This window comes from Haliotis rubra, unplaced genomic scaffold (assembly GCF_003918875.1).
Source record: "Haliotis rubra isolate DU_JTF1 unplaced genomic scaffold, ASM391887v1 Scf498, whole genome shotgun sequence".
NCBI lineage: Eukaryota > Metazoa > Mollusca > Gastropoda > Lepetellida > Haliotidae > Haliotis > Haliotis rubra.
The window spans coordinates 346,232-363,304 of NW_025767188.1; the positions used below are offsets into that span (position 1 = coordinate 346,232).

General features: G+C 41.3%; 3 protein-coding genes and 1 long non-coding RNA gene across 4 annotated transcripts in view; 3 read left to right on the plus strand and 1 right to left on the minus strand.

Annotated features, from left to right (window-relative positions):
- LOC124291619 overlaps positions 1-17,073 on the minus strand; it is a 237,458-nt gene that overhangs the window by 94,776 nt on the left and 125,609 nt on the right. The window lies entirely within an intron of this gene.
- The window catches only part of LOC124291602 (tripartite motif-containing protein 45-like), a 138,120-nt gene that overhangs the window by 30,686 nt on the left and 90,361 nt on the right, over positions 1-17,073 (plus strand). The gene's annotated exons all lie outside the window — the stretch shown is intronic.
- LOC124291603 overlaps positions 915-17,073 on the plus strand; it is a 106,520-nt gene continuing 90,361 nt past the window's right edge. Inside the window, exons 1-2 of the mRNA XM_046728647.1 lie at positions 915-1,021; positions 2,381-2,677. Coding sequence (XP_046584603.1) covers positions 2,386-2,677 — 292 coding nt within the window. The 5' untranslated portion in view covers positions 915-1,021; positions 2,381-2,385. The remainder of the gene's footprint in view (positions 1,022-2,380; positions 2,678-17,073) is intronic.
- On the plus strand, positions 9,154-14,283 carry LOC124291614 (ADP-ribosylation factor 6-like). Its single transcript, XM_046728665.1, has 4 exons — positions 9,154-10,001; positions 11,552-11,728; positions 12,963-13,097; positions 13,632-14,283. Exons 1-4 carry the CDS (start codon positions 9,911-9,913, stop codon positions 13,793-13,795), a joined length of 567 nt encoding a protein of 188 aa, XP_046584621.1. The 5' UTR covers positions 9,154-9,910; the 3' UTR covers positions 13,796-14,283.

The window sequence follows — 17,073 nt, forward strand, 5'->3', positions numbered from 1 at the left end:
CAAGCAGCCGGTGCATGACAACAATTATTCTTCCATGTGACGGAACCTATTCATATAGTCCCCTTGGACGACATATCCTTGATCCTTGATAACCAGAATCCCATGGGAATGAAGCATACGGTTCGTGACCGGTGTTAAACACATGTAAGTCTTGAACAATCTGTACACAAGTCTGAGAGTGTACCGACATCGTTCATTAATATTGAGGGTCAACGTGCGGGGCTTATGTCCAGGAGCTCTAACGTACTCCGGTCGTCTTCTTTGATACCAGCACAACAAAATCTCGTCCAGTATACTTCAGCATTTACTCTTTAATATTAAACGTCAGTACCAAAAAATGTCCAGTCCAGTCCTCAGAAAAGTTAGGGAGTGTTTTAACACCGCTTTTAGCAGTATCACGGCGGGACACCTAAATGGGCTTCACACATTTGGTCCATGTGGGGAATCAAACCCGGGTCTTCTGTCTGACGAGCAGACGCGTCAACATGAATGTTCATGTTCTCCAAGGTACAACAGTTTCCATATTCAAACCCAAACCAACAGACAACATGTGCTTTGTGAACGTGTAGAGTGTAGCAGACCCACAAAAAGATAACGGTGTGACTTATTCCTGGGTCAGTGAGTGAGTGGGTGATTGAAGTGATGCAGTCACCCAGCTATATCACAGGAGCCTGAAGTTTGTAATCTTAACACTATCACAGCTATAAGACTGCGACAATAAATCTTGAATCATTACCCTGCGCATTCAAAACACAATCACTCATTCGACATCACTCGTCCCTTTCCGTAACATGCAAACTGTCCCCGAATGACGAGTTGATCACGAATGAACCACGTCAACCCTGTACGGTATATCTCTTCCTGTGCTCAGTTTCCCTCTACACCGGTTACCTAGGGTCTATCTCGCCTGGTGCTCAGTTTCCCTCTACACCGGTTACCTGTCTGTCTCGGGTAAGTGTGTTGTCACAGGGGCTGTGTCTATTCCAGTTATAATGCTACACACCCGTCCTACTGTGTACAGGTAACACTACAATGGTTCATCTAACTGTTAGGTCATCTCCAGGCACATTCTCAAATCCGTGCACCTAATATGCTGTAATATTTAGACTGAGCATGGTGTATGAAGTGTCTACTTTCATTACTTCCTTGATCGGCCTCTTGACTTTAATACTGAGATCTGTCCCGATGTATGTGGATGTATGTATCACGTGTGTATGTAAAGGTTCTTACTGAATTGATCTCTGATAAATGCTACATCACAAAATATGGTAAAATACTTTTACATAACAACATTATTTTACAACTAATGTAGCGGAATCCGAACTGAACTTCTCCTACTTTCGATATGGTAATGAGCGGGTGTCGCCATGTAACTCTGTCAGGTGATTGACATGCTGCACACGGTTCATAACTGAATGTTGTAATGCTGGTGACGACGAGTAGCAAAGATCCATTGACGAGCTGCTCACAGACAGGCCACTGATTCCTTGTGCTCCGTGACACCAAAACATGCCCAGTCTGTTATACTATACAATGTCATGTGGTAAAGCTTGTCAACCTCAAAAGATAACATATTCCCATAGCATAATATCACAACTCCTACAACAGCCCGGGGGACCGACCGCCTGACTTTCATGGCAGTGTTTCGTGAAGTAAACATCTGAACTAAATTATGAATTAATTCCGTAAAAGAATAAGCTTTGAAATCAACAAAAACAACAACAAAGAAATGTGCTGTAATTAACATTTGCATTCTAAAATTAACTAAGTTCAGAAACCAGTACAAAGGCACCACAACTGCCCCTAAACTTTCGTATTGTGGCTCAACGGTTCCAGTATGTCAGGCAAAAGAGAGAATTTTGTGTTTGTGTAAACCGTGAAATATCTGAGGGATTGTATGTTCTGTGTTTTACGTATGAAGAAGTATCCAGTTTCAATATCAGGCCAAAGAAAGAATCTACAAGACTGACAGAATCAAACCAACAGACGGTTACTTCCCTTCATCCTATATCCAGTTTCTAACGCTTCTAAAATACAGGATTGTTTGTGTATAACGTGAAGTATGTGATGGAATGGCTGTTTTGTTTTATTTATGATCAGGAAGACAGAGCGACCCACACACGCTCATCATACACACACAATACAGACGGCCCAGTTGAAACCCGTCTACCAATGTTATCTCTCTTTGATTATAGATTCTACATACATCTGGAATATGTTTTCATTCGTTCATAATTCCAAGAGCAGGATTTACTAGACATAGTTCTTTTAGACCTGTCAGTAAATCGGGACTACAAATATGGTCGGTGTTTGTGTAATGAATGTTGTGGTTTGTATAGTGGATAGAATGTTTATGTCGTGTCTCCTGACTTTTTGGTAGGAGAGATGGCGACCTCCCAGAAGTTGACAGAACATTTCCTGACATGCACCATATGTACAGAGGTGTTTGACAAGCCCTGTACACTTGTATGTTATCACACCTTCTGTCGGAAATGTGTCGTCAACTACACCAAAACCAAACGGGAAGCCATCAGTGCCAAGTCTCTCCTGTGCCCATTCTGTAGGAAGATGACGAAAGTGTCTGACCCCGAGAGACCAGTGGAGGAGTGGGCGGATGACGTCAAGCCAAGCTTCGTCATCCAGGGACTGTTGGACTCGTTTGGCCCCGGATCTAAAGGTGAATAGTTGTAGGTTGTAGCAATATACGTGTTGTTTGCAAGCAGGTAACAGAATAATTGATTTAAGCAGTATAAATGTTTGTGATGTTATGAGCATTGTATGACCCCTGCTATGTATATACTAGTATAGTTTGATGTATGTAAAAAAACTGTTTATGAGGAATGTGAACATTCATTGTGGATATGTGTTCAACGAGCAAGACACAGCATATCAGGTGACATGACCAACGACATACATAAACCTTATTCATGATCCGTACAACAACGTTTACGGTGAACCAATTTCAAACATATTTACATGACGTTTCAACCTGAGACGAGTTCCGATGTTTCCGATACATTTTCAAGTCAAGTAGGAACATGATGCGACACATCCAGCCCTATAATACATTGGGATGTAACCAAGTTAATATCACCACATCTAGCCCTATAATACATTGTGATGTCACCATGTTAATATCACCACATCTAGCCCTATAATACATTGTGATGTCACCAGGTTAATACCATCACATCTAGCCCTATAATACATTGTGATGTCACCAGGTTAATATCACCACATCTAGCCCTATAATACATTGTGATGTCATCAAGTTAATATCACCACCTCAGCCATATAATACATTGTGATGTCACCAGGTTAATATCACCAAATCTAGCCCTAGAATACATTGTGATGTCACCTTGTTAATATCACCACATCTAGCACCATGATACATTGTGATGTCACCAGGTTAATATCACCACATCTAGCCCTAGAATACATTGTGATGTCACCATGTTAATATCACCACATCTAGCACCATGATACATTGTGATGTCACCAGGTTAATATCACCACATCTAGCCCTAGAATACATTGTGATGTCACCATGTTAATATCACCACATCTAGCACCATAATACATTGTGATGTCACCAGGTTAATATCACCACATCTAGCCCTATAATACATTGTGATGTCACCAGGTTAATATCACCACATGAATGAATGGTTATTTCAGATACAACTAACTGCAGTTATTGCAAGGAGGAAGGGAGACAACTCCAGCTACATCTTGGTGTTCTGTTTGTGACGACGCACTATGTGAACGATGTACAAGGATGCACCAACGAATCCCTCTTCCGTCACCATGACGTAGTTGACCTGTCTGGAGAGACAAGGGTCAAGGTCAAGAGAAAGGTCATGTGTAAAGTTCACAAGGACGAGAATATCAAATATCTTTGTAAAGATTGTAAAACAGCTGTTTGTCAAACATGTTGCATTATCCATCACAGGAAATGTGAGATGGTTGTTGAAATTGAGTCAGAGATTCCTGCAATGAAAACCGAGCTGAAAAGGAATAAAGAGAATTTGTTAAAGAAACACGATGAGATGAAAACATATGTTGGAAAACAAAACTCCAGGGTCAAAGAAGAATTGGCGCTTCATATAAAAATAGAATCAAACATCAAGTCTGCAAGTCTCACAGCAATACAGATGATCAAAGCCAAGGAACGGAAACTTCTGTCTGAACTGAAAGAGATGTCTGACAGACACATTGGACAACTGAAGGCAGACATAAAGTCAGGTGAGATGTCAGTACAGATGTACCAACAACAGACTGAGCTGATAGACCAGGCTCTACAATCTGAGTGTGACATGGATGTGTATGAGATGTATCAGGGATGTGAGGCCGGTGATGTGGAGGCTGTCGGAGTCGTAGAGGTGAAGGAGAAGGGAAGAATAGACAGGATAACATTCAGACAGGACACGGACAAGCTGAGTAGAGCACTGGAAGATCTCCATCTGGGTGAGATACACGTCCAGTATGACGATGTGCTGGACCTGAAGGCTGCTCCTGTGTTACAGGACACCATTAACGTGACAGTAGCAGGAGATGCAGATGGAGAGACCCCACTGACGTGACGGTGTTAGAGGTGAATGGTACAGACACAGTGGTAGTTACAGACTACAACAACAAGAGTGTCAAGTCCTTCTACACCAGGAACAGTCAACCAGGTCACAGCAAGCTCAGTCTGGAAGGTAGACCATATGGTATAACAAGGCTGAAACACAACCAGGTGGCTGTCACTGTGCCGGATACCAGTCAGATTGTAACAGTTGAAGTGAACCCTGACCTGGTGCTGCTGTCGACCATCACAACCAGCAAACAGTACCGGGGTATAACGTCTCTGACACCATCAACACTAGCAGCAAGTTCCCCTCCCCTCCCTGTGTTGATATCCTGGATATGTCGGGACACGTGCTGAAGTCAGTTTGTCCTCGCCACAATGGTGGAAACATCTTAAAGTATCCCAACTTCCTCTGTACCACGAGGACAGGAAACATCCTGGTGTCTGACAATGGAACCAACTGTGTCGTATGTCTGACCCCGAGGGAGATGTGGTGTTCAACTACAGACCTACAGGAGACACAGCACTGATGGATCCTTGTGGTATCACAAGTACCAGCACAGGCGACATCCTGGTGACAGACACCTCACTACACAGAGTCATCCATCTGACAGAGTCAGGACAGTTTGTTAGAAACATACTGACATCACAGGATGGTGTCCAGTATCCATGCGGACTGTGTGTTGGTGGGCGTGGTCGTATGTACTTGTGTACATCAGATGTAGTGAAGGTGTTTACATGCTGTAAGTGAGTGAACATGTCACAATCCCTTTCTTTATGTTAAATATAGATATATGTTACCTGGATAGATATGATGTGATGCACTGTAGGAACATTTGACTTTTGATGTGAACGTGACGAACCATACCTGTTGTAGAAAGACACAGCTTGTAATGTAATGAGGGTCGGTGGGGTAGCCTAGTGGTTAAAGCGTTCGCTCGTCTCGCCGAAGACCCGGGTTTGATTCCTTACATGGGTACACAATGTGTGAAATCCATTTCTGGTGTCCCCGACTTGATATTGCTGGAGATTGCTAAAAGCTAAAAGAGATGTAAATCCATACTCTCTCACCTACTGTAATGTAATGTAATATATATATGTAGGTCTTCTGCTTTAACAGCCACCTATTCAGATATATTGTCTAAATAACACTATATGGTCCAAAATCATTTAGAATATTGATATTTTGAGTTGTCGTAATGATAACGAATCTTGGAATCTAAGTAACTTTGATGAACAAATGCTTTAAAGAATTTACTCAGTGGGTTGTAGGCCTTGTGGCATGTTTGTAATAAACGTTAACACATGTAGAATATTGATATGTTGAGTTGTAATGCGGTTTTCACTCTAGGTCTTCTCGACCTCGACATGTTGTGTGATATGCATAGCAGGGCAATCGTCTTTGCTCACATTTTAGCAACTCTGTATACGTTATTCTGATCACATTTATGCTGTTGATGTTAACTCAGTGTTGGATACGGGGTCGTGTTTGATTGGTACAAAAGCAGCCAAACTAGTTGGAGCATGAAGTCAGTTTAGAGCAGCCAACCGATCACCAATTAGATACAGTAAAACTACCACTGCACACATACACATGAATTGCCTTGTCGACTTGTGACATGTTGTGATGTACAAACCGACAGCTCTACGTTCGATTGACGTGCCAACTGAGCGGTCAAAGGGAGATAAGTCTTTATGAGATGTATATGAAGAGCCATAAAATATAGCGAACGAATGACTAGTATATCAGTGAGTTAGTCACATTATTTCAACAATATCGCAGCGGGGAACATCAGAAGTTGGGCTCACGCATTATAATTTGTTGGGAATAGAACCCGGGTCTTCGTCGTGACGAACGAACGCTTGAACCACTGGCCTACCCGGCCCCTATTTTATCACAATTTGTGTTTAGTGTGCGTGTTGTAAATTGATATCCCCATCCCCACTGTCAATCTCCAGGACTTGTTGATGTTGCATCTGTTCGTAAGTCACCATCAGACATAGCGATGATGCGGTATAAAACATTATTCACTCAAACATCTACATGGACGAGTAGGTCCGAGTAGTAAAATGTTTCTAAATGAAAAGATCCCAAATTAAAAAAATTGACATGGACCTTGTATTCCAACATTAGACACACAGCTGGAGTATGTTCACATTTTTTAAAAATAGCGTTGTATCTAGTATAGGTAATACAATACTTAAATTATCTGAAAAGATGGAAACATGTGTTTTTTACTTTCAAACAACATCATTATCGCAGTCGTCTGTGCCACCCATGTGTTTATCAGGCCGGTCGAAGAGAAGAGGACTAGTACCAAAAATATTCGGTTTACTATGCTGCGTAAAACGCTATTCACACAACCACCCACTCGCCCACTGAAAAGCTGGATACAGCAACCGCCACTTATCAATGGTCGAGTTTATACCTTTCAAACTCAAACACGTGTCATCGTATCCCAGTTGTGTAGATCGATGCTCATGCTGTTGATCACTCGATTGCCTGGTCCAGACTCGATTATTTACAGACCGCCGCCATATAGTTGGAATATTGCTGAGTGCAGCGTTAAACAACAACAGCTATTAAGGTCGGTTGAAGCTTTTGCCCTGCAATAGACAGAACTATCCTGTTAAATAGGGGCGGCAGGGTAGGCTAGTGGTTAAGGTGTTCAGTCGTTACGCCGAAGACCCAAGTTCGATTCCTCACATGGGTACAATGTGTGAAGCACATTTCTGATGTCCCCGCTGTGATATTTCCGGAATACAAGCGGCATAAAACTAAACTCACTCACTCCTGTTTAACAGTCGGTGTCAGTTGCTGTGTCACAGGGATGGAAATAACCCATTGCCCTACGCCCGAGTCCAGTGTTTTTTTTCTGTCGGGCAAGCAAATTTGTATATCACACTGTACCGGTGTCCAGTTGATATTCCAATGTTAATTATGTTGTTTTATTTAAAAATCAACAAGAAAACGGCCGGTATAGTGGGTATCAGGGCAAGTGAGTTTAAAAAGTATCAATTTTAAAGTTATTTCCACCCCTGCAGTGTGAGTATTACCGTTCGTGTATGCTGTATACTGTATCTGCTGAGCGTTTACAGACTCGATTATTTACAACCGCCGCCATATAGTTGGAAAGTGCTGATGCAGCGTTCCAACAACAACTATTACAGTTGCTGAAGCTTTTTGGTCTATTACACCGTGCGATTCCTCACATGGGTACTAAGCTGTGATAGCGTTTATCTGCATAAAAAAGACCCTGTTTAACAGTCGATTGTTGTGTGGTATGTGTAGAAATCGCAATATTAAATATTACCCGTAATGGTGGCCCGATCTGTCGCATGATTTGTGATACACTGCTGGGTTTTGGAACATATTTTCTTATATTGGACAAAGTCGAGTGCCCCTCAATGAATTGGTTCAATACAAGTCGCAGAACGACGCTGTACAGATGGGTACTTCAGCAAGTTGAATAACACAAGGGGCTCTTTGAGTACTAGCGCTATATAAGAGTAGAAACATGTTAACACATTTTCATTGCGAATATCATTATCCATATTAGGTGGCATACAAGTGTAAACACGCATTAAGTAACAATTTATCACGTTGTAAGTGACTCCCAGTAGGATTGTATTGTTAAACATTTCGTCTCAAAAAAAGATACAGGTCAATATCAATACAGGTCAATATCGATACAGGTCAATATCGATACAGGTCAATATTGATACAGGTCAATATCGAGACCGTAGTGTTTGTTTTGTTTGTTGTTTAACGCCGCACTCAGCACTATTTTACCTATATGGCGTCGGTCTGTACATAATCGATAATTCTGGACCAGACAATCTAGAGATCAACAGCATGAGCATCGATCTACGCAAGTGTTATACGATGTTATGTGTCAACCAAGTCAGCGGGCCTGACCGCCCAATGCCGTTAGTCGCGTCTCACGACCTGCATGTGTTACTGAAGACCAGTTCTAACCCGGATCTTCATGGGTGAGACGGAAATGCAACACTGATCAAATAGAATAGCAGATATTCGAAACATAATAATCAAAACAATCAACAATCAAAGTATTGAACATATAAATCACGTCCGTCTTCTACTGCATCCATTAGAAATGTTGATATATTTTGTTAATACGACGGTTATCAAACACTGTATTAGTAACCCCAATATTGTCCACGGTATGTAGATCTATATGGGTACCGATGATCGTGGCTCTCTAAAAACGATACATCGCATACTGGACTTGCAGTAGGAACGTTAAATATGCACTTATTCAGTTTCCAAATTGTAATCTTTCAAAACTCGTTTAAAGCTTGCTGAACAATTGTTTTGTCAAAACTGAGTTTGCCAGTTCATAACATGAAAACATATTTCCGGAGATTTACGGCATGGTTAATGTTTTAACAATTTTTACCGTCTAAAAATATCAAAATTTATTATGATTATTTCAAATGGTAACAATACAAAATGCCCCATTCTTCCAACGCCGCCGAAGAAGATGCAGTAAAGAGGAAAAAATCCGAGGAAAATGGTAGCCACCTTTGTGGTTCGGAGCAGTATGGATAAACGACAATACATATAGATTCGTTCCGGTGAGACAAAATAATTTCAAATTAAATTCAAAAGGAAGAAGTATGAAATATTTAATAAGATGGATTTCGTCTTTTAAGCCCATGCGAATTTCCACCGTTTTTAGGCTAATGGGCCTATATAAAGATTGTCTCCTTGTAAAAGCACATGGCGAACGTCGGTGTTTACAACGTTCAAAGCACAATCAAAGTATCCATGTGTACACTGCTTGCTGAACTTCAGAAACAGGTCACATTAAAGACAGTCATAAAGGTTGTTTTATGCTCGTTAGTTAGATGACTGTTCTTGAATACTCGCTTGCTTTGAAAATGTACAATATATACATATGCATATTCAGCATTACCTGAGCGAATGCGCAAACTCATGCCATTGTGGTGTGTTGGCTCAAATCACGTGATCAGTTTGTTGTGGCGATAGTCGCGTGACGTCATTTTCTCCAACCTGTCGCGATCCACATCGCAGTAATGATCTATTTTTAGAACTCCACGTGGCCTGAAATTGACAAGGCAAAGTTGCGTGTTGTATATTTCGTCGCCAAGCTGATGTATATAAGGCTAACAGTGGTGTATAGAGTCATATCGACGACGGTCAAGCAGACAGACAACACAAGGGATAATACCTGGTGATATTTCAGAGTGGAAAAGGACAATTGGGATACAACTTTATCAAGTTCATATACACTGTCAAAAAATACATTTCGAGGAATAGTTATTGTATGTGTGACATTGAGCGACATCACAATGGGTTTGTTACTATCAAGGCTCATGCAGATCTACAATGAGTTTTCATCGGAGCCAGCTCGTATACTGATGCTTGGGTTGGATGCGGCAGGTAGGCAGCTCGGGGATGTTTGTTTGTTTGTTTGTTTGTGTGTCGCCTAACGTCGCACTAATCAATATTCTATCTATATGGCGTATACTAAACTATTCACACTTTGCTAAGGATCAAATCATGGATTCAACAGAAAATTATGATGTGGGCTCAAAGTTGGTTTAAATATCTAAGCTTATTGTAAGAATGGATCCTAGGCTTCAGTATGTCATCGCATCTTGTGGACCCCATATCTGCTATTGACAGGCGTTGTGTACTCGTCAATGACTCGTTCCATGATTTGCAATATGGTTGATTGGTGCCATGAAAACCATTTATATGGTTACTCATGTATCAAGTGCATAAGGTTAGTTCGTCACGATATGGCTGAAATATTGCCGATGTGACGATAAATATTAACTCACTCACTCACTCATAGGTTAGAATAAAGTGACTGCTTGCCTAAAGAGGGGTTACCATATTATTATCTATCCAGTTTTAAATGGATACAATTTCAAATTATAAATCTACATTAAAGTAGAGTTGGGAATTTTTGTGATCCTTAGCAAAGTGTGAGTAGTATATGAAATAGTCGAGTTTCACCGCCGCATCTCCTTAGCCTTTTACAACAATTTAAACTATATAGGTTGATGAAGATCAATTGTAATCCGAATCTTCATGAATGATGGGAGGTGTTTAATAATAGTAGTTCATTATGTTTAACTCGGAGAATCGATATTAAACGTTGATTGATTATCGATCAGTAAACCTGTTGTTGATAACTATGAAACAAGTTAGATCATATACCGTGAGGTTTCCTACATTCTCATACAACTGCTAAAACGTTATGGTTTTATAAATTGCAAAAAGTGTCTATGACATTCAGAAATCAGCTTCAGGTTCTCAGGAATAAACAATGATGTGAAAGGTGAGTGTGGTATATAAATACTTACACAAGGTGCACAATAGACAATGGCATATAACGTGGGGAAGACGATAATCTCGTCACATATATCACTCCGCTTGTCTCGAACTACTAGTATGTGAGTGAGTATGGTTTTACGCCGCTTTTAGCAATGTTTCCGCAACATCACGGCGGGGGACACCAGAAATAGCCTTCACACACTGTAGCCATGTGGGGAATCGAACCCGGGTATTTGAATTGAGGAGCGAACGCTTTCACCACTTGGCTACCCCACTACTAGTATGTGTTTGTTATGGTAACCAGGAGTAAACCTTGATTCAGTGTATAGGTTTCAAATTTAAACGTTATGCCGTGGCACTGGCCGAGCTTAGAATGAGCATAGTTGTACGCCGACATGCCACTGCTCCAGCAATACCACAACCGAGGACACTAGAAATGTGTTTCACGCTTAAGAACCATGTGAGGATTCGAACCCAAGGGTGAATCGCAAAGATCGAATGCTTTAACCACTCTGCCACCCTCACCCTTCCACATAGATTGGATAAAAATACATTCTTTTTGTGCGAAGTTGATTCGTCGTCATCGGTTTAGGATTGAAAGAACTTTTTGTTTTCCCTCTTTGACTGGTGTGGTAATGTTGTCCCAGGTAAGACGACAATCCTGTACAAGATGAAGCTGAACGAGAGCGTGTGCACCATCCCCACCATCGGCTTCAACGTGGAAACCGTCAGCCCGGTGAAGGGTGTGACGTTCACCGTGTGGGACGTGGGGGGTCAGGAGAAGATCCGACAGCTGTGGAAACACTACTACCTCAACACACAAGGTAGGTCAACATATACCCAACACTACTACCTCAACACACAAGGTAGGTCAGCATATACCCAACACTACCCAACAACACACAAGGTAGGTCATATACCCAACACTATTACTACTACCTCAACACACAAGGTATGGGAGTCATACAACACTCTTCACACAGAATAACCCTCGGTGCACAGTACGTACACCCAGTCTGTTGTTATGGCCGACATAATGGGGTATTTATCAGAAAATGGCTGAGTAAACCTTGACGGGAGACAGTCGGTCGCTGGGCCCTCAGCTGTAGCCTGGCTGTTCTGACGTGTGATAATACCCCGACTGCGTGGATCGACGTTGACATCAGAGCAGTGGTTGACCAACACATATTATACAACACCAATAGACAATACTCATATCAATACCTACGGTTTAGGTTAGGAACACGAAATAAATAACGCCTTCCCTTGCACCAATAGCAATTCCAACTTCCATTAACATCTATGCAAATATAAATATGACCACACTTGAAAATGCCTTTTAGATATACCGTGAATGAAACAGTGGATTTTCATAGATTAGCCAAGCAAGTATTGTTTATAACATGTTCCCCAAAAGGCCTGCGCCCAAACACTGACTATACCTGATTATCTGACAAAAGAAAGGGTATGTGTGGCATCAATCATCTTAACGATGTCACCGACTTCCTATTATAGTCTACATTGCGTTTCTGTTAGGGCTGCGCAATATAACCGGTTTACCGGTATTTACCGGTTCAGACATGACAACGATACGTATTGCGATACGCTGATCGAAAACCGGTATTTTGATATGCATTCGGAAAACGTCGTAACACTCGGAAATCTTCGGATATTTCCTTGTTTCATTTGTGCCAAATATTATTCACATTTTTTTTTTCATGATTAAAAAAAGTTTTTAAGCTTAATCAAGCATAGTGATTTTGTTTTTTTTTTGCTCTATAAATCAAGCAGTAACTCGATTATAAGTAGTTTTTTGTTTAAAAATACTTCATGCAATATATTGCAATGCATATCGGAATACATGCTTTCGCATCGCAATATATCGCAATATAAATATTATCTGCAATACCCACCCCTAGTTTCTGTTGAACATTAGGTAAGCAGTCTGTGAAGGTATTATTGTTGGTTATTATGATTCACACAATGTGAACATCGAGTTTTACGTTTTACCTCCACATACACCATATATGTTGACGTCAATTCTTCAATACACCCAAGGTCTGATCTACGTGGTGGACAGCGCAGATCGTCTGCGCATGAAGGAAGCCAGGTCGGAGCTCCATGGAATCTGCAGTTCGCCGGAGATGGCGGGGGTGCCGGTAGTGGTGATAGCTAACAAGCAGGATTTGCCAGGTGAGTACGTCAGACTAGTCCATAATGACCGGCAAGGTAGAATCAGACCTACAGCAGGCAAACTAGTGGTTGATACTATTGCACAGTGACACTGTTATGGAGAAATTAAACCAGGGCGTTGGGAGAACTTACCAATGGTTTTACCGACAGGTAGATACATAACATGTTGGTTTTTGTACTGGCATAAGTCACACTCCTGCCATATGCTAGCATACTGTACAGTGATGGACACGAGGTGTTTGGGGAAATCAAACCAGGTTTATCTGAGAAGAGCTAACACGTTCACCACTGAGCCACCCTGCCGCCAATTGCTCCTGATAGCCATTGACTATTATATCAAAAGTGATTCGTGTATCAAACAAAAGGTGAATTTTATACAGCCAAATGACTTCATTCAGCACTAAGGAAAAGGGAAATATTTCTTTACGTATTAGGGTGTATTACTCACAACATTATCGAGTCTAGTTAGTGGAAGTATATATTTTTTAATGTATATATATATATAAATATATATATTTGTGTTTCTGGACTCAGGTGCCCTCAAGCCCACTGAGGTTGTCGAGGAACTTGACATGGGTGACCTCAAAAACCGGAAATGGTACATACACGGCGCATGCGCACCAAATGGAGAAGGGTTGTTAGAGTCGGTTCAGGAAATGTCACGACTTGTGAAAGACTTTCAAAAGAGTGGTCGATGATGAATATGGTCGCTCCACAATATCAAATATAGCAAAGCAATCAAAACTTCACAGTGGACAATTATATGACCTATGAAGGGACCAACACTGCCGAGATCTGGGACAGAAGATATAGTCCATAGCTCTACCGGGGTCACTCTGGATGTTGATCATCCTGTATGTAACTTCCTGTGACGGACAAACTTGATATTGTTGTTCAGGGTTCACTCAAGTGTGGCTGTGTGAATTTCAAATTTACGTTAATATTGAAATCAACTTCATGTGAGTGAGTGAGAGTGATTGTTGTGTTATTCCGCATGTGCAACTATTGGCCACGAGCTGTGACTGACTGCAGACTGTGATACGTTAGGCACGCCAAGTTTGAATAATTCACCCGAATGAATTTACGTACTTTCACAGATTTATTATGATTTTGTTGTTTATTTGTAAACATTACGTCAATATTTGTTTATTTTTTCTTCATAATAAACATGTTTTTACACCTGGTATTCCTAAGACATAATTACCAGTATGTGTGTTAGTGAGTGCGTGTGGATGTCACAGACAAGGAACTGGAACATTTGTTAAGTGAAAGGTTTTGGCGCCATAACCAAGGAATTGTAATTGTGAGAAATCCGTACTGGCCATCTTGGTCGTTATAACCAGGTTGGTGTTATAACCAGGCTCCACTGCATTCAGGTTAAACAATCCGATCTGCATCTAAGTAGATTATTAGCATTGGGAACACATTCTGCTGTTGAAGGTAAAACCTTACCAAATCTGTGTACCACAACTGTCTAGTTCGGTGGAGTTTATCGAACGGTGCATAGCAACTTGCCTCACACCTATGTGCCATGCGTACCCTCGAATTGAACTGAGCTCAGTACCACAACGTACACATACATACGAGGTACACCCAACCTGATAGCAAGGGTTAACTGTGTAACATACACGTTCCACCCAACCTGATAGCAAGGGTTAACTGTGTAACATACAAGTTCCACCCAACCTGATAGCAAGGGTTAACTGTGTAACATACAAGTTCCCCCCAACCTGATAGCAAGGGTAAACTGTGCAACATACAAGTTTCACCCAACCTGATAGCAAGGGTTAACTGTGCAACATACAAGTTCCACCCAACCTGATAGCAAGGGTTAACTGTGCAACATACAAGTTCCACCCAACCTGATAGCAAGGGTTAACTGTGTAACACAGAAGTTACAAGTAAGATGTATCAAGGGTTAACTGGGCAAAATGTGACTTACACTCCCAGCTGATACCAAGGGTTAACTAGACAAAATCCACACATACAGACTATATTACTGAGATATGGTAGAAGGTACTGACACTTCACTCAGCAATCCCACAGCCATCAACCCACTGTGTTTCTTTGAAATTTGTGGGTAATATTTTTGATCGTTATTACCAACTTCCTCCAGCAACGCATTTTTGATCGTTATTACAAAAACGGCTTTTTCTAAAGATAGTTCGTGTGTAGCAAAGTAGAGAAAACACATTATATGTCTTTTCAGTCGGTTATCAGAATGCACTGCCGTAAAAATATCTGCCAATCCTGCCACGTCGGTTTTGCGAAACGGTCATGGCCTTTTAAAGAGAAACAAATCAAGTTCCGTTCGTAACTACTCGCCTCTTTCCGTGACCTACAAGAAGACTCGTACCATTCGTCACCACTCGCCCCTTTCCGTAACCTGCTATTCGGCTTGTCTCGGAATAACACGAGTTGGTCACTAATGGACTCGTACCCCTATCGTTCGCCATTATTGCCAAGAATCGTGGCAAACCAATCAAATCGCGCGTAGTAAAACGCCGCAGCATTTCGAAGCATGAAAATGGCAGCACCGTCGAACTTAGAAACTTCACTAACTATGCAAAGCACAATTTAAACATAAACTTTGAGCTAAAGGTCACGAGATGGGTACGAGACGCCATCAGACTTGCCGGAATGATACGAGTAGTTACGAATGATCAAGTTCCATTCGTCACTTCTCGCCTCTTTCCTCAACCTCCAAGAACTATTCGGCTTGTCCCGGAATAACACGAGTTGGTTACGAATGATCAAGTTCGTGACCAAGGGAAGGGAGGTAACTCTTACTGGCTTATACTCCGCTTTGGGCGATTTCTTGATTCCCGGCGAGTGAGGATTGATTCTTGTTCCTACAACACATTCATTAAAAACAATTACTTCTTTCGTTTGATATAAGTACTTTCTGTTTTGATTATAAGTGAAATTTGTGAAATTATGAATGAATCATTCTATGTTGCATTTGCGAAACATATATTTCCAAGTTTTGTGTGAGGATCCGGTTTAGAACTGGTCAACCCATGCTGGTCCTTAGAGATCGGGTGGTCAGTCTCGCTGACCTGGCTGATGCATGTCATCATATTCCAGCTGTGAGGACCGATGCTCATGATGTCAATCACTGTATTGTCGGGTCCTGATTCCATTCGGTTGTTTACAGTGCTGGAATATTGCTGTGTGCGGCCTTAACAACAATGAACACTCGTTGATATTGGTGAATTTGTACAAGAACTAAAAAACACTCAGTGCAGAGACTTCTACGTCTGTCTTCCCTATAACAACGCGAACGTGACAGAAGAGTGTCTCTTCGACATTTGCATTCCGAGTGTTGACACATTTGCCCCTCGTCAACTCGTCCATGTGCCGTACGTGCCCCTGTACGGAGCTTGGTACAGTGGTGTTTACAACTGGCCACTAGCGCGCTGTTGTAAAGTTTGACAGGTCTGGTTAAATCCAGTAGTTGCTGTACGTTCCAATCTGTGGGGATATTCTCTTTCCTGGCACAACACTAGCTGGGGTTATATCAATCGATGGCATTGATACTGATATCTGTTAAATTGTTTATAGCTTGTTTCCTTTCGTTGGTACAATTTCTGCTGATTCTGCTATATTCTGAGTAACGGAAAGTGGAGAATGTAGAGGGTGGAGTGGATACCGGTGGTTTAAGTGTGTCGTGTATTGCTGTGACTGTTTTGACATTCTAGCGTGGGAAAACAACATAAAATGTTAAAGACAGAGAGAATAACGTTTGCAAACACAAACCTACGTCATCATCTAATATAAAACACAACCCATTTTATTATTTCTGAAAAATATGTCCTTAAAACGTCTCAATCGTTTTCGAACTTCAAGGAAAGTAAATGTATGTAGGACTAGATAACAATTAAGGAAAACATAGAGAGATACCAGGTGACTGGAGGACCACATATAACACGTGACCTAACTGTGTCAATATGAAATTCCCTATCTGCACAGTATC

What these genes read in the sequence shown, in the direction of transcription:
- LOC124291614 (XM_046728665.1), top strand. Translation starts at nt 9,911, where the DNA reads ATGGGTTTGTTACTATCAAGGCTCATGCAGATCTACAATGAGTTTTCA. An exon ending in GCTTGGGTTGGATGCGGCAG is followed by an intron (nt 10,002 to 11,551) that starts GTAGGCAGCTCG and finishes ATGTTGTCCCAG; the next exon opens with GTAAGACGACAATCCTGTAC. An exon ending in CTACTACCTCAACACACAAG is followed by an intron (nt 11,729 to 12,962) that starts GTAGGTCAACAT and finishes AATACACCCAAG; the next exon opens with GTCTGATCTACGTGGTGGAC.